Genomic DNA, 22,327 nt, shown 5'->3' with positions numbered 1-22,327 from the left:
GGTTGGATCATACTTGAAAGCAACATCATGCATGAAAGCCCACTCATTAGCACGCTGAACATAATGAACATAAAACTCTATCAGCCTGCTTTCTGGCCTGGGTTTGGGCAGGAGTCTCTGCGCTTCTGAGAACCACCTGTCTGATCTGTTGCTGAGAAAGCCCGAGTTTGCTGAGGAGTTTCAGCAGCTCGAGCAGCAGTATGACACAGTTGATCAGCTTGCAGTTGGGGCAAGAGGAGACTCTGCAGCTAGTGATACAGTTTTCCTCCTGGCCATCAGTAATCTGATTGGTTGCTATGGGTAACCACTCCCCTGTACCTTCCCATCTAGTATTATCTTGTAAAGTGCACTACCTGCTATTGCCAGATAAAAACATCTTTACTATAAAAGTGAATGTCTGTATTCGCTTTTATAGTATTGGATCGTGATCATGTGATAATGGCTGATAACAGAGAACAACAGCAAGGTTGGGACCTTTATGAAAATCTTCCTGAACACCCGATGTACACTACCGTTCAAAAGTTTAGGGTCACTTAGAAATTTCCTTATTTTTGCAAGAAAAGCACCGTTTTTTTCAATGAAGATAACATTAAATTAATCAGAAATACCCTCTATACATTGATAATGTGCTAAATGACTATTCTAGCTGCAAACGTCTGGTTTTTAATGCAATATCGACATAGGTGTATAGAGGCCCATTTCCAGCAACCATCACTCCAGTGTTCTAATGGTACATTGCGTTTGCTAACTGTGTTAGAAGGCTAATGGATGATTAGAAAACACTTGAAAACCATTGTGCAATTATGTTAGCACCGCGGTAAACAGTTTTGCTGTTTAGAGGAGCTATAAAACTGACCTTCCTTTGAGCTAGTTGAGAATCTGGAGCATTACATTTGAGGGTTCGATTAAACTCTCAAAATGGCTAGAAAAAGAGAGCTTTCATGTGAAACTCAACAGTCTATTCTTGTTCTTAGAAATGAAGGCTATCCCATGCGAGAAATTGCCAAGAAACTGAAGATTTCCTACAACGGTGTGTTCTACTCCCTTCAGAGGACAGCACACACAGTCTCTAACCAGAGTAGAAAGAGAAGTGGGAGGCCCCGCTGCACAACTGAGCAACAAGACAAGTACATTAGAGTCTCTAGTTTGAGAAATAGACGCCTCACAGGTCCTCAACTGGCAGCTTAATTAAATAGTACCCGCAAAACGCCAGTGTCAACGCCTAAAGTGAAGAGGCGACTCCAGGATGCTGGCCTCCAGGGCAGAGTGGCAAAGAAAAAGCCATATCTGATACTAGTTAATAAAAGGAAAAGATTAATATGGGCAAAAGCACACAGACATTGGACAGAGGAAGATTGGAAAAAAGTGTTATGGACAGACGAATTGAAGTTTGAGGTGTTTGGATCACACAGAAGAACATTTGTGAGACGCAGAACAACTGAAAAGATGCTGGAAGAGTGCCTGACGCCATCTGTCAAGCATGGTGGAGGTAATGTGATGGTCTGGGGTTGCTTTGGTGCTGGTAAAGTGGGAGATTTGTACAAGGTAAAAGGGATTTTGAATAAGGAAGGCTATCACTCCATTTTGCAACACCATGCCATACCCTGTGGACAGCGCTTGATTGGAGCCAATTTCATCCTACAACAGGACAATGACCCAAAGCACACCTCCAAATTATGCAAGAATTATTTAGGGAAGAAGCAGGCAGCTGGTATTCTATCTGTAATGGAGTGGCCAGCGCAGTCACCAGATCTCAACCCCATAGAGCTGTTGTGGGAGCATCTTGACCGTAAGGTACGCAAGAAGTGCCCATCAAGCCAATCCAACTTGGGGGAGGGGCTTCTCAGAAGCATGGGGTGAAATTTCTCCCGATTACCTCAGCAAATTAACAGCTATAATGCCAAAGGTCTGCAATGCTGTCATTGCTGCAAATGGAGCATTCTTTGACGAAAGCAACGTTTAAAGGAGAAAATTATTATTTCAAATATAAATCATTATTTCTAACCTTGTCAATGTCTTGACCATATTTTCTAGTCATTTTGCAACTCATTTGATAAATATAAGTGTGAGTTTTCATGGAAAACACAAAATTGTCTGGGTGACCCCAAACTTTTGAACGGTAGTGTACCTATTTGCCAAATTTGGGGTCAAATAGTTCAGGTGTTTGGATTAGATGACAACAAACAGACATTCGCTATAATGGCTAATAACAGAGAACAACAGCAAGGTTGGGACATTTACGAAAACGTTCCCGGATACCCGATGCACCTATGTGCCAAATTTAGGGTGAAATGTTTCAGGCGTTTGGATGCCTACAGAGGACAGACAAACAGACATTCACTTTTATAATATAGAATAGCAGCGTCACCCGGCTTCACACTGGTCTATTTGTTTGTTGTTTGTGTGTGTGGTTAAGAATTTAATTTCCTACTGATATGAAGCCAACATATCCAATAAAGTCCAAGTGCAGGATTCCTTTTTGGAGGCATGACTGGTCTGAAAGGGGTTCAATTTATGAGAATGCTGAAATCCACCGGCTTGGTGCTGTTGAGAGATTTCAGCAGCTCGGGCAGCAGCCATGTGCTTTGCCACAGGAGTCTTTCGTGTAAGTGCAGGTTCCTTTTTGGAGGCATGACTGGTATGAAAGGGTTTCAATTTATGAGAATGCTCAAATCAAGTATAGGTACAGTTAGTTTACGAATAAACAGAGTCAGTAAAGGAAAATGGCTTGGTTGTTATGGAAACCTAGTCTAAAACTGTGTGTATGTGAGTGAGGCTAAGAATAAAGAACCTGCGAGCTTCTATTGGCTAATGCAGGTCATCTGATGTGATATGTAGGACGTTCCTGGATGTAGAAGCCAGTGGGGCCATATTTTCTTTTGTGAAAATGTTGCGAACGGTAGGTCCTAGAGCTGAAACATTATCTAAAACCTTCGGCAGCGCGTGATTTACTTATGTGCTAAATTTGGTGCAGATTGGTCCAGTCATTTGGCCATACATAAAGAACAGACAACAGAAATTCATTTATATATATATATATATATATATATACATATAGAGAGAGAGAGAGATTGTCATATTTGGTGATACAGTTGCTATTATATTCTCATTTGGCTATGTTAACCTTTGTAGCCGTTTTTTTCTCCCCGGAAATGTATGTGCTTTTAAACATGTTACAAATTGACATTTATTAAAAATATTCTTCATATTTTACGCTGCAGCACTCTGCAACTTCTATGTATAGTGTATGCATATAAGCTGCAACACGAAAATCTAATTTTTTATAAATGTAAATTTTTAACAAATTAACACATATATTTACAAAAAAAAAAAAAAAAAGGCTGCAATGGTTTACATAGACTTTAAATTGAAAACCTACATTTTACTTTTTTTCCACAATAGACCCTTGCTTAAAAGAAAAACCTTGGCGGGTAATTTAAAAAGAATGTAGTTAACATTGCTTCTGTGTCACAATTTTGGCATGAATCATAATCAGCAGGCACCAAGGACGGGACAAGTGGTGGGTGGATTAGGCGGTCACCATGGCCCAATTGAGGTAGAAGGGTGCAATTGGAGGGCACATTTTTTATGTATTTATAAAACAAAAGCTATGTTCTGTCTTTAATTTTTATTTTTACAAATCAGTGTTTTTCTATATAAATAAGATCACTAGGGAATTGTGGGGAAAGATGCAACAGAGGACTGTTAAATGAATGATTATCCATTTGACATCTATCATGCTTCAGAGACCAAGGAGGTGCCTTCGGAAACCACCACCTCGGCTACTGACTGAACTTGTCCAGCCCCTGTCAGGCACACACTTTACAATTGTTTTACTGACTGAAACTTACCAACGCTTCTCACAAGGAAGAACACCATACAAATCCAAGATGTCTTCTGTCAAAGTACCAGTCTATGTGGAAATCAATTGATAAAATTCATAATGTGGTTTTGAAAGTTTAAAATACATTTAACGCCGTCCTGTTAACACTTTAGATAAGTCTAAGGCCTCTTTCATAATATAGAAACATTTTAGGGCCGCAATGTTTGGACCCCACAATTCTACTGAACCTGACGGGTAAAAGTGGCCTGAATAAGTAGTTCCTAAACTTTACTGCTTTTTAGCTTCACCATAAGTTTTGTGTGATATAATTTAGGAACACTGTATGAGCTTGTATTGAATAGAGTTGCAACCAAAAAATCTTAAAATCCCAGAGATTATTTACCTCATATAATATTAATATTTCGTTAAATTTAGGCCAATATAATCAACAATTCTTATCATCATGATCACCTGTTTTTTTTTTTTGTTTGTTTTTTTATTGCGCTTTGTAATGCCATAGATGTGCTTAGTTTTGTGTAAAATTCTAGTTCTAACATTGAAGGCCAGAAAAATGATAATTTGTCTAATGGAAAAAAAATGCAAATTACAGAACAAAATGTAACTTACTTTATCAAAACATGCAAGATTCAGCTGCCCAGCTAAATTGATCTTTTGAGGACTGATGCAGAAGATGCCATGTTTCTTTAGCCTTATTTGGCCATACAGAAGACAAAGTGTTAGAGATGCTGGAAGGGCTGCATTTACCCCTACTGTTAGCATCAAAAATGACATTAGTATAATGTCATGAACACTGGCCTAAGGAAGAAATAAACGGGAAAAAAAAGTAAATCTATAGAAACTTTAAAGCAAAGCTCCAGTTTGTTTGCAGATTGAAAATATAGTTTCACATTCGATAAACCCATTTAAATTCCTATTCAAATTCACATCTGCTAGCCTTTCATGCCATTAGGAAACTGACTGGTTTAGAAATGATGAAAAAATTTAAACAGAAATGTATCAGTTGCCGTCAAGTTTTCTTAACCATTTTTTATTATATCAAATTACATTGAAGCCAATGGAAAGCCAAATTAAGGCAACATGTGTGATAGATGACATATGTTTTTTCTTTGTCTTTTTTTATTTATCGTTCCAAAGATGTAAATGTAAGAAAAATTTTAAATAGATAACAAAAATCATTTTTTTGCCAGACAGAAAAATATTGCCTGCAAAATTTCTTTGTCCATCACAATAAATATTATCAATCACACTGGCTTACGATGTATGCACTTTGAGATCATTTTGTGCAAAACAAAATCCCAGTGAGATTTAACAAATCTTTTTCCAAAAACCGTTCTGTCACAAACATTGCATGGAGGCAGTCAGACCAGAAACTAAAAAGTGTGAATAGATTGCTAATTATGCAAGCATGCACGGGGAACACAAACTGCATCATGAAATTATTGTGACCATGAACTTAAATTACCATAATAATTTTTTGGTATTTTAAGTTAATAGCATGGACTTTCAAGTAGCTAAGTAACTTTGTTTAATTCTGGTTAGATGAAAATTGTGTATCATTTTCAGACTAATGTTATATGTAGTGTATAGAATTTTATTCTACAGCTCGTAACTAACAAGCAAAACACTTACCCCATTCATTTTGTGCACAACTGCAGTATACATAACCCCAAGTAAAGAAAACGCCACAAGTACCATGAGAAACCTAATTGCCTCTCTGTGCAGTTTAACATTCATTGGTTTGTTGTATAGAATGGCTCTTACTAGATCTCCCTTAGCAGTATTGAATCCTAAATAAAACAAAAAAAATTGTGAAAAATACACAGCTACGTATAAATTATTTTCCGAATTGACTTGTTTGATTTTTAATCTGTATGATATTTAAAAAAATAATCTCCTCCTACTTAATTAGAAGTATCTCATAAGTTAAATGATTAAATAAAAAAGAAATCAGAAAATACTCTATAAGGCCCTGTTCACACTGAGTTTTTTTGACGCGGAAACCGCGCTGCAAAACTCCTCAAAAACCGCCAAAAATGGCTCCCATTGATTTCAATGGGAGTTGGACGAGTTTTTTTACCGCGAGTAAAAAAAAACGCGTCCAGTGAAAAAAAGAGCCATGACCCATCTTGAGGCGGTTTCCGCCTCCATACCCCATTTCAATCAGTCAGAAAGAGGAAAAAAAACGGCTCGACGAGTGTTTTGACGAGTTTTTGTCAAACCACTGTGCAAAAACCGTCTGCAAAAACTCAGTGTGAACACAGCCTAATTCTAACAATTTGGGGAGGTTCTTATGCTGGATTATCCAGATCAATAGATAGTATTGAAATACTTCTCAAAGGGAATCTCTGCCTCTGAGAACCATATTTGAGAAGTTACTTACCTGATATTATTGTATTTAATACCATTTAATTTGAATGCTTAGAGGGGGATTTATGAATTTTCTGGCATGGAAAAGTTTCAAATGAGACAAAAGTCGCAAAAATTGTGCATTTTGTGCCGTTTCTGCAGTTCACAGCTCTTTTTAAAAAAGTTAGTGAAGCTTAGCAGAAGGGTCAGTGTCAACCACGGCCCGACACATTTACCATAATTGTTGTAAATTATAGTAGAAATGTAATTATAGTAGAAGTTTCACTCTGTGGTGCACGGATAGCTGAAGATGCGACACATTTTTTAACAGGCGTTCTCCTCTTAATAAATTTGTCGCATCTTGCTCCAGCTTCTTTCCTATTGAACAGGGGAGTAACCAGGGGCAGCCAAAAACAGTGCCAGGCCCCTATGCCAGGCTACACCCCCAGGTATATTTTAAAAAAGCACCTTTATTTACCACTCCTTAATTTTCTACCGCCCGCAGAGGCCTGCCCAGAATCCCCTGAGGCTGCCATATCAGGCCATGTCTGTGCTGTGGCGCATACAGTCCTGTCGCCTTGCAGTGTCAGGATGTTGCATGTGACTCAGCTCACAATGTCCAGCAACAGAACACTGTGTGTTGCATCGCACATAACGCTTTGATGCTGTTTGGCATCAGGACCTTGTATGCGGCGCGTCACAGTTCACGGATGTGGCAGCTAGAGTGGATTCAGGATGAGTCCCCTCCAGGCACCCTTCCCCTGCCAGCCCGGTTGCGATCGAATCCTCTGCAACCACAATTGTTACGCCACTGCTATTAAGTCGTAGGAAACGTCTTACTAAATTTCCGCCTTAGCTTGTAATTCACTAAATTATTATTAGAATCAGTGTTTATTTTTCTCACATCTTTCCACCATGTCTCCATTTAAAGTTTTTGTCTGTTGTAGAAAACCCATAGAGAATCATGGGTTTATAGAGTGGATTTATCCATTCCGGATCCTCATCTTTTATCCTGAGCATAGAGCGGATATAAAGAGTGCCTGCAGGATCCAGCCTGTCCATGCCTTATAGCCCATTGTTTTCCCCTGTGGTGGTGCTGCTGGGAAATTAAACACTTGCTGCCAGGTTCCCACACATATAACAGCTGGACATCATGTGACCAACTTATCTTCAGGACACCCTTCTAACAAAAGCGGACAACCCCTTTATGCACCTTTAAAACTATATACAAATAAAAACCAATACACCCACCAGTTTGTAGGACAACAGCTTTTACAATATCTTGACTATTTCTTTTAGTCTGGACGACCTCCGTTCCACAATAAAGAACATGCTTTTTATAGTCATCACCACTGTGTGCCATCCATGGAATGGAGTTGTTAATGTTTGGGAGCGGTATCTTGGATACTGGAATACTTTCACCTTGAAATAAAGAAAAAATAAAATTTCTGTAACTAATCTGTAAATGAGTTTCCCCAGACCTTGTGCTGAATAACAAAACACTAACTGTCTTCTTGGGAGCGTAAAGATCCGATAGTCACATCCTTGCTGTGACATCATTTCATGTTTATAATTAGCAGAGTAATAGAAATTAATCAATAGGAAGTCGGAAGGGTCTCTTGATGAACAATTACAAATTAAAACCTAAAATCTAGTTTTTTTCCATATTTTCCATTTTTCCAAGTTGCCAGGTTACACTGGCTGGATGGAAGAAAAATTACAGCAATTACACAGGTTCCTCAAGAAGGCCAGGCCCTATGGAGGATCTGTTAGTTGTGTGACTTCACCAAGCGAAATTGATTTTATTTTCATTCTTTATACATGCAGTAGATGGTGAACGATGAAATACAACAACTTGCAGATAAGGCACTAATGGTAAGTAACAGCAAATCAATGCAAAATGCATAAGCACATTTAAATTTAAGAAAAGGCCAAGTCATGGGATCCGGCCTGATGCAAAATAGTAGGTGAAGGGTGAAAAGAATGTGACTTTTTGTATAGCAGTAAATGGCACTCTATATTACATCTGATAAGGTATGGGTCTTATCCTCCTTTCACATTTCCCTTATTGAGCTTCTAATACAGATTATCACATTTTGGAATGCCCTATAATATACCGCCCGCAGATGATAAAGGGCAATAACACATTTTAAAGAGGCTCTGTCACCAGATTTTGCAACCCCTATCTGCTATTGCAGCAGATCGGCGCTGCAATGTAGATTACAGTAACGTTTTTATTTTTAAAAAACGAGCATTTTTGGCCAAGTTATGACCATTTTCGTATTTATGCAAATGAGGCTTGCAAAAGTACAACTGGGCGTGTTGAAAAGTAAAAGTACAACTGGGCGTGTATTATGTGTCTACATCGGGGCGTGTTTACAACTTTTACTAGCTGGGCTTTCTGACGAGAAGTATCAGCCACTTCTCTTCAGAACGCCCAGCTTCTGGCAGTGCAGATCTGTGACGTCACTCACAGGTCCTGCATCGTGTCGGCACCAGAGGCTACAGTTGATTCTGCAGCAGCATCAGCGTTTGCAGGTAAGTAGCTACATCGACTTACCTGCAAACGCCGATGCTGCTGCAGAATCATCTGTAGCCTCTGGTGCCGATGTGTCCTCGCTCGTCTGACACGATGCAGGACCTGTGAGTGACGACACAGCATGATCTCTCGAGAACACGCTGTGTCTGCACTGCCAGAAGCTGGGCGTTGTGAAGAGAAGTGGATGATACTTCTATACACAACGCCCAGCTTGTAAAAGTAGTAAACACGCCCCGATGTACGCACATAATACACGCCCAGTTGTACTTTTACTTTTCAACACGCCCAGTTGTACTTTTGCAAGCCTCATTTGCATAAATACGAAAATGGTCATAACTTGGCCAAAAATGCTCGTTTTTTAAAAATAAAAACGTTACTGTAATCTACATTGCAGCGCCGATCTGCTGCAATAGCAGATAGGGGTTGCAAAATCTGGTGACAGAGCCTCTTTAAAGTCCAGCCATCGGCACTTTGAAGAATGACTGTCCAGCAAGAAGACCCTAAATATACTGTACCCGATTCATACAATCTTAAACAATAACGAATTCCATATTTTTAAAGGATTAAAGCATGGGGTAAAAGTAAAATCATTGAAATAACAGTACCAGTTAGCATTGCCTCATTCACTGTACACGCTCCACTGATTAAAATTGCGTCACATGGTAAGTAAAGCTTGTTTCCAACTAGAACAATCACGTCACCAGGAACCAAGGACTGAGACTTTACTTCTTCAAGTTCTGTAAAAAAACAACAGTAAATAAATACGTAATTATAACTAGGAAGGGTAAAATAAGAAAATGCATCACATTCACACTAAGTCAACATTAGGAAGATCCCAATGCATGCACAATACTAACAGCAGTTTTCTTATGTTTTAAACAATCCATACAATGCTATGTTTACATGTTCAGGATGTGTCTATTCAGATCCACGGCAGAAATCCGAGGCTGACACTCAGATTTTTTCTTGGCCATAGTTCGTCTTAGTTGTTTTTGTGCCAGTTCATCTGCATTTATAGTCATTTTAATGGCAAGAGTAGCACCTTCTAAAGATAAGAAGCTCGATAAAATCCTGACAGATCTTATTATAAGTCAATGTGATCCATTAGGATTTGTAAGCATCTATTTTGAAAAGTTTTAGGGTCCTCGGCAGTCATTAACTGCCAGGTACCCAACATTTAGCTGCCTGATCGCTCAGGCAGCCAGCAAAAACCTGCGCCGTATATTTGCTATGGTGCGGGTTTTAAGGACCTCGACTGTCCGTCGTATAAGTACAGCAGGCGGTCGAGAACCAGTTAAAATGCGTCAAACATTTCTTATTTGTGAAATTTCATTGGGTCTAATAACAAATATAAACTAATGTTGAATATACACAATAATTACATATGGACAGATAAGAAGTATGCTCATAATGAATATTATTTTCTTCTTTCACTCAGTATTGGACTTTATTGGACTTTACACCATATTTCCAGAATCTTTAATGCTTGTCATCTCAGAATTATTTTATTCCCATAGTGTCCTTAGTTACTAAACAATACGATTTCCTGTAATATAATTTCCTATATATATATATATATATATATATATATATATGTTAGATAGATAAATATAGATATATAGAAGAAATCCCACAGCACACTGATGTAGCAAAAAAAAGTGGTTTACTCAGTCTGTCACGGTTTGTGGGCATGTGGACCCACTAGGCCGCACTGCCATAGCAGGGAGGCAGCTGGCCAAACAACAGGAATCCCAGAAATACAAAGTCCCACACAAGGGTACTTGGATAGTCCAGACAATGGCCACAGCTCTGGCACGGATTGAGGTGGGTGGAGCAAGTAACGCTAGACGTGGTGGATGACAGCAGGTGCCGCAGGTTGCGCCAGACTTGGCGAATCCCTCCGGACGTGGCAGATGACACAGAACGTGGCGGATAACAGCAGGTGCCGTGGGTTGCGCCAGACGTGGCGAATCCCTCCGGACGTGGCAGATGACACAGGACGTGGCAGATAACAGCAGGTACCGCAGGTTGCGCTAGACATGGCGAATCCCTCAGGACGTGGCAGATGACACAGGACATGGCAAAGCAACAGCAGGTGCAGTAGACACGACTCCAACTAGTAGGCACAGGAACAAGAACACAGCACGGGATACAGGTAACAGGGCACTGGTAACAACTGGAACGGGAAACACTAAGGGACCATTTGCAAGACAGACTTGGGAATAACTAACAACGCTCAGGCAAGGAACAGAAGGGCTGGGGCCTTCTTATAGACCAGGAAATCATGTGGTTGATAATGATGATTGTTTTACAGGTGCGCGCACTGGCCCTTTAAGAGCGGGCACGAGCACGCGCGCACACCCTACGGGACACAGCAGACCGGAGCAGAAGTGAGTGTTGGCGTCTCCTAGGAAGGAGATGGGGACCAGCGCTCACGGATCCATGGCTGCGGGCGTCAGGAGGTGAGTAAACCCGACGGTCCATGGCCATGGACGCTACAGTATCCCCGCTCTTACGCCCCTCTTCTTGGGGCCAGAGTGAGAGAGGAATTTCTTAATGAGAGCAGGAGCACTGAGTTTCTCTTCTGGCTCCCAGGACCTCTCCTCAGGACCAAACCCTCTCGAGTCCACCACATAGAAAGTCCTTCCTCCTACCCTTTTGCAGTCCAGAATCTTCCTCACTTCGGACGCATCAGAAGAACCGCTGGGAGCAACTGTGGAACTAGAAGTCTTGCTGTAGCGGTTCAAAACCACTGGTTTTAGGAGGGACACATGAAAGGAGTTGGGGATTCTGAGGGTAGGAGGCAGCTGCAGCTTATAGGAGACAGGGTTTATTTGTTGCAGAATTTCAAAAGGACAAAGGAACCTGGGAGCAAACTTGTATGAAGGCACCTTCAAACGAATGTTCAGAGAGGATAGCCAGACTTTGGTACCCGGAAGGTACTCAGGCGGCTCTCTTCTCCTTGTATCTGCTTCTCGCTTCATGTAATCGACTGCCAGCAAAATAGAGGACCGGGTCTGTTGCCAGATCTGCAGAAAGTCCTCAAATGCAGAGTCAGCAGCGGGTACCTGAGATGTAGTCGACACTGGAAGAGGGACTCTAGGATGTTGACTGTACACAATGTGAAATAGAGTGGAAGTGGTGGACTCACTTGTGTGGTCGTTGTACGAGAACTCGGCCATGGAAGAAGCTGTACCCAGTTATCGTGCTGTAAAGAGATGAAGTGGCGGAGATAATTCTCCATGATCTGGTTGATCCTCTCAACTTGCCCATTGGATTGGGGGTGATAGGCTAAGGAAAACTCCAATCTCACATCCAGGAGTTTACCGAGGGCTCTCCAGAACTTTTAGGTAAAATGAACCCCCCGGTCGGACACAATGTGAAGAGGCAAGCCATGCAAGTGAAAGATGTGTTGAATGAAGAGACTCGCCAGTCGGGGAACAGAAGGTAGGCCGGTCAGCGGGCTAAAATGTGCCATCTTTGAGAACCGGTCCACCACCACCCAGACAGTGTTGCATCCTGCTGAAGGGGGAAGGTCTGTGACAAAGTCCATCGCAATGTGCTGCCAGGGGACATTGGGTACAGGCAGAGGTAGAAGCATGCCGGCAGGCTTGGAGTAAGTAACTTTGTTAGAAGCACACACAGTGCAAGAAGAGACAAAGTCCAGAACATCTTTAGGTAGCGTGGGCCCCCAGAAGTGACGAGAAATCAAGTCTCAGGTTTTACGGACACCAGCGTGCCCAGCCAGTTTAGAACTGTGTCCCCAGCGGAGAATTCTTCTCCTGTCTGCCAACCGAACAAAAGTCCTCCCCGGAGGGATGTCTCTAACCTGCAGAGGATTAACAGTGACAATGCAGGACGGGTCTAGGATAGTCTAAAGGGACTCCACCATGTCTTCCGTCTCAAACTATCTGGACTGGGCATCGGCCCTTACATTCTTGTCTGCGGGACAGTAGTGCAGCACAAATTGGAAATTGGTGAAGAACAGTGACCACCTGGCTTGACGGGGATTTAGTTGTTGAGCGGACTGAAGGTGGGTAAGGTTCTTGTGGTCAGTGAAGATCAGGATGGGGTCAGCTGCACCCTCTAGAAGATGTCTAAACTCCTCCAGAGCCAATTTGATGGCCAGTAGCACCCGATCTCCAATAGAGTAATTACGCTCAGCAGAAGAAAAACGTCTTGAATAGTAGCCACATACTACTGCCTTTCCTTTGGAGCTCCTCTGGAACAGAAGTGCACCTGCACCAACAGAGGAAGCGTCCACCTCCAATGAGAACTGCCGAGATACGTCAGGATGATGGAGGATTGAAGCTGAAGTGAAGGCTTTCTTGAGGCTAATAAATGCGGACTCTGCCTCTGGAGTCCACACCTTGGCGTTCACACCCTTCTTGGAAAGGGTAGAGATGGGAGCCGTCAGAGATGAGAAGTTTGGAATAAACTTTCGGTAGAAATTGGCGTATCCCAGGAACCGCTGTATGGCCCTTAGGCCTTGAGGACGTGGCCACTCCAGGACAGCTCTCACTCTCTCAGGATCCATCTTGAGACCTTGATCTGAGATGATATAGCCCAGAAAGGGCAGAGAACTCCTCTGAAAGACGCACTTCTCTAGCTTGGCGTATAAACGATTCTCCCTTAATCGTAGTAGAACTTGACGGACATGCCTCCGATGAGTCGTCGGATCTGGGGAAAAAAATCGAAATATCATAGAGATAAACAACAATGCAGACATAGAGAAGATCTCGGAAGATATCATTAAAGAATCCCTCAAACACTGCGGGAGCGTTACACAGTCCGAAGGGCATCACTAGGAATTTGTAGTGCCTGTCCCGGGTGATAAATGCCGTCTTCCATTCATCACCCCGGCGAATCCGGATTAGGTTATAAGCCCCCCGCAGGTCTAACTTAGAAAAATTTTGCGCTCCTCGTATGCGATCAAACAGCTCGGATATAAGTGGCAACGGGTATTTGTTCTTGACTGTGATCTGGTTGAGACCACGGTAGTCAATACAGGGTCGAAGGGATCCGTCCTTCTTTTTAACGAAGAAGAATCAAGCCCCGGCCGGGGAGGAAGACTTTCATATGAAACCCCTCTCCAAACTCTCCTTGATATAGGCCGACATGGATAGAGACTCCGGCAAGGAGAGAGGATATACTCGGCCATGGGGGAGAGAGGCATTAGGAACCAGTTCAATGGGGCAGTCATAAGTCCGATGTGGAGGCAGCGTCTCAGCCTCCCTTTTCCTGAAAACATCTGCAAGCTGAGCAAACTGGGGGGACAGTCCCGCCAATCACTGAGGCTGAGGAGGCTGGACAGGATGGATCTGCAACAGACAACGACCAAGGCACTTGGAGCCCCATTGGAGAACCCCTCCAGAATTCCAGTCCAGGACTGGGGCATGTAGTCGAAGCCAAGGCAGGCCCAAAAGAACAGGATTGATGGCCTTGGGCAAAACAAGGAAAGAAATCAGTTTAGAATGAAGGACTCCAACCTGGAGCTTCAACGGCTTGGTTTAAGAAACGATGGGATCAGGCAGAGGCAGTCCATTCACTGAGGCAACAGCCAAAGATGTCTCCAGGGGAACTGTGGGCAACTGAAGATGATCCACCAGCTCCTTTTGAATTAAGTTTGCCGCAGACCCAGAGTCAAGATAGGCAGAAACCCGATGCGCCCTCTCTCCGGATACTAGGGTCACAGGAATAGTCAGCTTGGAACAGAATGCATTTTTAGGTACCGTTCCACCTAGGGTTGTCTCTCCAACCAACCCTAGGGAATGGTGTCTCTCTGGCCTCTGGGGACACAGACGCACAATATGGCCTCTGAGGCAGCAATACAGACAAAGTCCAGAAGTGCGTCTGCGTTGTTTCTCCTGGATAGACAATTTGGCTTGGTTACTCTGCACAGGATCCTCTGAGGAGGATTGCTGGAAAGTAGAATCCATCCTAGGAAGTACTCTCTCCCGGAGAACCTTTTGGGAATCCTCATGTCAACCCGGGTGGCGAGTAGGATAAGATCATCCAGTGTAGATGGCAGATCGCGAGCAGCTAGCTCGTCCTTAATCTCTGAAGACAGTCCCTGCCAGAATGTGGCCACCAAAGCCTAGTTGTTCGAGGTTAACTCAGCAGCCAGGATACGGAACTGAATGGCATACTCGCCCACGGAGAAGTCTCCCTGGTGTAGGATCAGCAGCGATGCAGCAGCCGAAGAAACTCTCCCAGGTTCCTCAAAAATTGAGCGGAAGGTCCGTAAGAAGCACTGCATGTCACGGGTCTCTGGTTCCTGATGTTCCCACAGAGGATTAGCCCATGCCAGGGCTTTGCCAGTAAGGAGAGAGATGATGAAGGCGATCCTGACGTCATCCAAAGAGAAGGACCTGGCATAAAGTCTGAAGTGGATCAGGCACTGTTTCAAAAATCCCCTGCAGGACCTCGGGTCTCCGTCATAGCGTGAGGGTAGCGGCAAGAAGCACAGGGGGTCGGTACTGGTACAGGCAGGAAGTGTAGCAGGACTGGGTACGGTGACTACTGTGGTTGGAGCAAGCAGCCGATGGGCAATGGCGTTCACCAACAGGAGGAGTTGGTCTTGCCGTGACTGGAGATCCTCCATCTCGGCCAGCATGGCTTGTGTCATCAAGGTCTCAGGTTGACCAGCGGGGTCCATGGCTGAGCGTACTGTCATGGTTTGTGGGTATGTGGACCCACTAGGCCGCACCGCCGTAGCAGGAAGGCAGCTGGCCAAACAAGAGGAACCCCAGAAATACAAAGTCCCGCACAAGGGTACCTGGATAGTCCAGACAATGACCGCAGCTCTGGCATGGATGGAGGTGGGTGCAGCAAGTAACGCCAGACGTGGCAGATGACAGCAGGTGCCGCAGGTTGCGCCAGACGTGGTGAATCCCTCCGGACGTGGCAGATGACACAGGACGTGGCAGATAACAGCAGGTGCCGCAAGTAACGCCAGACGTGGCGGATGACAGCAGGTGCCGCAGGTAGCGCCAGACATGGCGAATCCCTCAGGACGTGGCAGATGACACAGGATGTGGCAAAGCAACAGCAGGTGCAGTGGACACGACTCCAACTAGTAGGCATAGGAACAAGAACACAGCACGAGATACAGGAACAGGTAACAGGGCACGGGTAACAACTGGAACGGGAACACTAAGGGACCATTTGCAAGACAGACTTGGGAATAACTAACAACGCTCAGGCAAGAATCAGAAGGGCTGGGGCCTTCTTACAGACCAGGAAATCATGTGGTTGACACAGCAGACCGGAGCAGAAGTGAGCGCTGGTGTCTCCTAGGAAGGAGATGGGGACCAGCACTCACGGATCCATGGTTGCGGGCGTCGGGAGGTGAGTAAACCCATGGACGCTACCTAGTCAACTCACAACTGCACGTCCTGCTATAGGACCTTTTTCAAGCATGCTTGAAATAGGTCCTATAGCAGGAAGGAAACGTTGCAGTTGTGAGCTGACTGAATAGACCACTTTTTTTTTTTGCTACATCGGAGTGCTGTGGGATTTCTTCTATATATATCTACAATCCTTGGATCGGGATTACCCGCTGGCACCCAATACCATTGTGGATTTGGACATTGAGTGCTGCTTATTTCTATTTGTATATATATATATATATATATATATATATACACATATATATATATATATATATATATATATATATATATATATATATATATATATATATACATATAAATATATGTAAAAATAAAGATGAAGAACCAGTACAAGAGTTAACACTACTGAGTTTAACTATAAGATATGTCATTATCAGTAAATCATTCCGTCTTGTCACTATTACCTCCATTTTTATGAAGCACTGAAACCAAAATGCTGTTGTAGGATGCTGTCATTTTGTGCAGTTTGACTGATTGCTAAAGGAAAAAAAAATAATCATAATTTTTGTTAAGGGAAATGAAATAAAACATTGTTCTGCTTAGACACAAGCATACATACCTTTCTTAGATTATACACTGTTGCACAAATCGACATGGTGGTCATAAATAAAATAGCTAAGCTATACTCAATGTATGTTGTAGCTATCCATATACATAAAGAGTAGGCTTGGAAAACATAAAATGGGTTGAGAACCTGAAAAAAAAAAAATATTATATTATCAGCAGTAGAAAAATTGTGAAATATAATTTGAGTTTTAACATACAGCTTTAAATGCACCCAAAGTCTCTTTGGAACAACAGAGTACCAGCGGATCTTCCAGTGGGCCCAGGTTGGGACACAATTATGGACCCTAAAGGTCCAGTAAAAGACAACTCTATTTGGTGCAGGTTTTGGTGCCAATCACTTGCCAAGAGGGTTTATTTCTTATGAGTTGGTTCACAATTTACTTACTGATGATACTGTATGTCCTGTACGTGCAATAATAACAAAGTTTATAATGCCATTACATAGTACATGTGCCCATGTAAAGATGTAAAGTGGGCCCTCAGAATTGTCATTTCCTCTGGTGGGCACAATAAACCCTGGTCCAACACTGAATGGGCCTAAAGATATTTTGACATTGTCCACACTAAAGAAATCTTGCCAAATTGTTCATTAAAGAGAACATTTCACCTGCCCATACATGTGCAGCTGAGTGCAGCATGTAATGGGGAGGGCTGCACAAACCCTGGGGCACTTTACATTATTCCTCTACCCTCCTCCGTTATTTAGATATCGGTGCCGTTATATTTGGCGCCCGATATTTAAATAACCTCCTGAACTGTCAATGGGGCGTGTAATGGCAAGGGGGCCTGGGGCACTTTACATTTTTACCCTAACCTCCTCGGTTATATAGATATTGGTGCCATTACATTTGGCACCTGATATTTAAATAACCCCCTGAACTGCCAATTGGGCGTGTAATGGCAAGGGGGAGTGTTTAATGGCTGTGACACTGTCCAATCAGAATCAATAGAGCAGTCAGTCGACTGCGCTATTGATTCCGTAAAAACAACGGAATCCTGTCACAACGGTGACAAACGGAAACTATTAGCAAAGTTTCCCTCAGCACTGAGATCAATGGTGATGTAAATGGAAGCTAAGGTTTCCGTTTGCCTTTCCGTTGAGGGGTTCCCCCGACGGAAACCTCAGACGGAACCCCTCTACGGAAAGACAACGCTGATGTGAACACAGCCTTAGTGTTTTACTGGTGTTTCAGTTTATAAAGTGGGGGCATATGTAAGCTGGGCAGAGTGCATCAGGTCATAATAGGATGATGTAATAATGGGGTAAATGAATAACAAAATTAATTATCCATGGATAGTGACGTACGTTTTGAACCTATCCTTTATGCACAGGCCAGTTTTTTGGGTGCAGGAGTCGCACTTCTAAAGGGTGTCCGTGGTATTGTACAAAATATCTGCACTCCAGCATTGCCTAATCTTTGACATATTCACTAGCACCATATGTAGCACAAGACCCCAAAACATAATTGTTTCCACTTCATTTACAGGGTCTTACCTGTGGGGGCTAGCAAAGGATCACATGGGGTTTTAGGTGAAGAACTGCTGCACATATAAATTAGTCTGGGCCGTCGTTTTGCATTATTGCATTCCGAAAATCATAACTTTTTATTTTTCCGTTGACGAGCTGTGTTTGATTTTCATGGGACAAGTTGTAGTTTTTATAAGTATCATTTTGGGGTCTGAGGGTATGTTCACACGGCAAACTAAAAACGGCTGTAAAATACGGAGCTGTTTTCAATGAAAACCCTCTGATTTTCAGCCATTTTTGAATCATCAAGCGTTTTTTGATGTGTTTTTTACGAACGTTTTTGGAGATGTTTTTTTATTGAGCCAATGAAAAACGGCTCCAAAAACGGCTCAAGAAGTGACATGCACTTTTTACATGGTGTTATTTTACTCGCCGTTTTTTCACATGGGCGTGTAAAAAAATGCCCCGTCAGAACGAAACGCCCTTTTCCCATTGAAATCAATGGGCAGATATTTGGAGGTATTTAGCTTCCGTATTTTCAGCTGTTTTTCTGGGCGTTTTCGGCCCGAAAAACGGCTGAAAATAAGCAGTGTGAACATACCTATAACGTCTGTGGTCGCTGAACATGAACTCCTTTCATCAGGTCGACGCCCTTCTCTCCAGAGATGTCTGCACATGCGGCCTTCCTGTTCCACAGTGACCACCAGGGTGCACTTGCGAGATCAGTCCAGCCTTGGAGCGCACACAGGTGTGAGATTGAGCTGATTGCTCCCAGAACACCCTGGACTATAAGAATGGCTCTGCCACTTCGTGCCTTGCCTGAACCTTGTTGTCGTTTCCCTAGTTTGTCTATGCAAATCGTCTCCTAGTGTTTTCCAGTTCCCAGTGTTTACCATTCCTGCTACCTGTAACCTGTATCCCGTGCTATCCTGGTCAAGTGCCATATCGAATTGGAGCCTGCTGCTCTGATTACCATGCCTGTCCTGCTTCACCATGCCTGGCGCCTGCCTGCTGCCTAGACACAGCCGAGCCTGTTTTGCTACTGTCTGAGCTACCCCAGGTAAACCTATATGAACTATAGACTGTGATCTGTGTCCTGTTGGCCAGCTGCTATACCATCAAGGCGGTACAGCCCAGTGGGTCCACGTACCCAACGTGACAATACCCTTAGTGTCACCATATCCTGGGAGCCATATCTTTTTTATTTTTTTGTTGACGGAGTGAAGTGGGGGCTTGATTTTTACGTGACAAACTGTATTTTTTATTGGTACCATTTTGGGGTACTAGCGAATTTTTGATCACTCTTTATTAAATTTTTTGGGAAAAAATGTGACCAAAAAAGGATATTCTGCCATTGATTTTTATATTATTTTTTTACTGTGTTCATTGTTCAGGATAAATAACATGATATTTTGATAGTTCAGGCCAATACGAACGTGGCGATACCTATTATGTGTAGTTGTTTTCATTTTTTCATTTTTTTTTTCTAATTATAAAGGACTTGATCAGGAAAACAGGGTGGTTATTGTTTTTATTGCATAAAACTTTTATTTATTTATTTTCTAAAACATTTTTTTTAACTTTATTTTTACACTTACTTGGGGACTTGAAGATCTGATCTTCTGATCCCCAGTACAATACGTATGTAGTGCAGTGTATTGTAACTGTCATTTTACAACAGACAGTCAGTCTATTAGGTCCTGCCTATGGCAGGTCCTAATAGGTTTCCGTACCTGGCTAACCAGGAAGCCGTTGCTAGACTTCCTGGTTGCCATAGCAACCATCAGCACCCCACGATTTTTCACGGGGGCCAATGAGGTACAGAGGGAGCCCCCTCCCTCTGTGTCAATCGCTATTGACAGCGGCATTTAAGGGGTTAAACGGCGGCGATCAGTGATAACTGTGATCGCCGCCGTTGCAGTGGGATGTCGGCTGTATATTACAGCTGACACCCACTGAAGATGAAGCAAGTACAACTCCTGTGCCCGCTTCATCCTCAGGGCATTACTGTATGCCAATTTGCGGGAAAACACCATTAAAAAGGACGTACAGTAACACCCATTTGCGGAAAGGGGTTAAGCCCAGTGTGATAAGTTGATTTTGAGTGTGAGAAAAACATATGCTGATGGCTGATCTATTGTACCCTCCCCTCAAAAGGCAAGGGGACACTTCCTCCGTCTGGAGAGAAAAAGGCTCAATCTCCAGAGACGACAAGAGAACTGTGAATCTATGGAATAGTTTACCGCAGGAGCTAGTCACAGCAGGATCAATAGATGGCCTTAAAAAAGGCTTAGATCTTTTTCTAGAACTTAAAAATATCAGCACCTATGTCAATGTGTAAAATTCCTGTTTGAATGTTGATCCAGTCAGATTAAACCTTCCTCTGGATCAATAGGGGTAAAACAAAGTTTTATAATTTCTCCCACCCCTTCCCTTTCTCCCAACCCTTGGTTGGTTTGAACATACTAACTATGTAATTATGTAACAATATTGCAAAGAGCCACAACATTCTTTATTTTTTTCTTCTTTTTTTTTTTATTGCAAATAATTAGACTTTGGCCAGTTTCAGATTGCCGTAATGCAGGCGCATCTAAGCGTCCATACTACAGTTGCAATACTTGGACCTCACAATGGATCACCATAAGTCAGATTAAGTAGAACTGCAGTAGGTCTGGGTATTGTGGGCGTTATACATAAAATGTGCCTGTATGACTTCTGTCTAAAAGCAGCCTAACAGTATATCCATCTCGCCGCGCATCTGTGGCAATAAGGCTGGGTTCACACGTGGCGGAATTTCACTTAAATTCCGCTACGGACACTCCGCAGCGTTAATCCGCAGCGGAGCCGTTTGTCCATTGACTTCCACTTTAATTTAGCAGTGTTCGCTTAGACGATGCGTAAAATTCCGCTGCGGAGCATAGGCTGCGGAGCGGAATTTGGTGTCCGCAGCATGCTCTGTCTGTTGCGGAGCAGTGGCGGACTCATGGCGGAATTTCTCCATTGACTTCAATGGAGATTCTAATTTCAGCAATGAAGTCCGCAGCTGTCATGCACATGTTATGTGTGCTGCGGATGCGTCTTGCTTTTTTAACTTGACATTTCTTCATTCTGGCTGGACCTATGTATTTCTAGGTCTACAGCCAGACTGAGGAAGTCAATGGGGCTCCCGTAATGACGGGAGCGTTGCTAGGAGACGTCTGTAAATAGTCACTGTCCAGGGTGCTGAAAGAGTTAAGCGATCGGCAGTAACTGTTTCTGCACCCGGGACAGTGACTACCGATCCCAATATACAGCAACCTGTAAAAAAATATAAGTTCATACTTACCGAGAACTCCCTGCTTCTGTCTCCAGTCCGGCCTCCCAGGATGACGTTTCAGTCTAAGTGACGGCTGCAGCCAATCACAGGCCAAGCACAGGCTGCAGCGGTCACATGGACTGGCGCGTCATCCAGGGAGGTCGGGCTGGATGCCGAAAGAGGGACGCGTCACCAAGACAACGGCCGGTAAGTATGAAATTTGTTTACTTTCACTAGGGAAAGTGCTGTCCCTTCTCTCTATCCTGCACTGATAGGGAGAAGGGAAGCACTTTTCCCGCAGTCCGCAGCAGCTAGTCCGCATCAATTTTCTGCACATTTTGGGCAGATCCGCAGCCGTAATCCGCAACCCGGATTAGGTGCGACATTGATGCAGACAGTTGCGGAGGAAATCCGCCACGTGTGGCCATGCCCTTACGCAGCAGAATCCGCATGTGTTACATGTGGATTTTGCCATGGATTATGTTGCAGATTCATTGCGGATTTCAACCTATAACATTAAATGGGTGAAGTTGGCATCTACAAAAATAATGAACATGCTGTAGATTTGAAAATCCACATATTTATTTCCAGTACATGTGCATGAGGTTTTCAAAACCCGACCACATGAATTGTATTGTAAATTGCTGTGGATTTGTGGTGCGAAAAATCCACAGATATGCAGCATGTGAATTTTCCCTAGAGCTCCAAGCCCTCATTCACATGTATAAAAATAAAGCAATGCTGCTGTAATTTTTATTTAGCTGAAACTTGCTGTTGAAGGAGAGAGTCAGGCTGGCTTATGTCCGATAGAATTAATGTGGCTCAGAAAGCGTTCTAACAATGGGCTCTTTTG

General features: G+C 43.1%; 1 protein-coding gene across 2 annotated transcripts in view; it reads right to left on the bottom strand.

Annotated features, from left to right (window-relative positions):
- The window catches only part of LOC142759520 (putative cation-transporting ATPase 13A4), a 122,425-nt gene that overhangs the window by 60,894 nt on the left and 39,204 nt on the right, over positions 1-22,327 (bottom strand). For both annotated transcript variants that reach the window (XM_075861767.1, XM_075861768.1), the window contains exons 7-13: positions 16,704-16,838; positions 16,549-16,621; positions 9,335-9,466; positions 7,442-7,612; positions 5,474-5,631; positions 4,451-4,639; positions 3,852-3,913 (exon numbers count right to left, since the gene is read on the bottom strand). In XM_075861767.1, the coding sequence (XP_075717882.1) occupies positions 3,852-3,913; positions 4,451-4,639; positions 5,474-5,631; positions 7,442-7,612; positions 9,335-9,466; positions 16,549-16,621; positions 16,704-16,838 (920 nt within the window). The remainder of the gene's footprint in view (positions 1-3,851; positions 3,914-4,450; positions 4,640-5,473; positions 5,632-7,441; positions 7,613-9,334; positions 9,467-16,548; positions 16,622-16,703; positions 16,839-22,327) is intronic.

Source organism: Rhinoderma darwinii, chromosome 4 (genome assembly GCF_050947455.1).
Source record: "Rhinoderma darwinii isolate aRhiDar2 chromosome 4, aRhiDar2.hap1, whole genome shotgun sequence".
Classification (NCBI taxonomy): Eukaryota; Metazoa; Chordata; class Amphibia; order Anura; family Rhinodermatidae; genus Rhinoderma; species Rhinoderma darwinii.
This window is presented reverse-complemented; position numbering and strand designations above follow the sequence as displayed.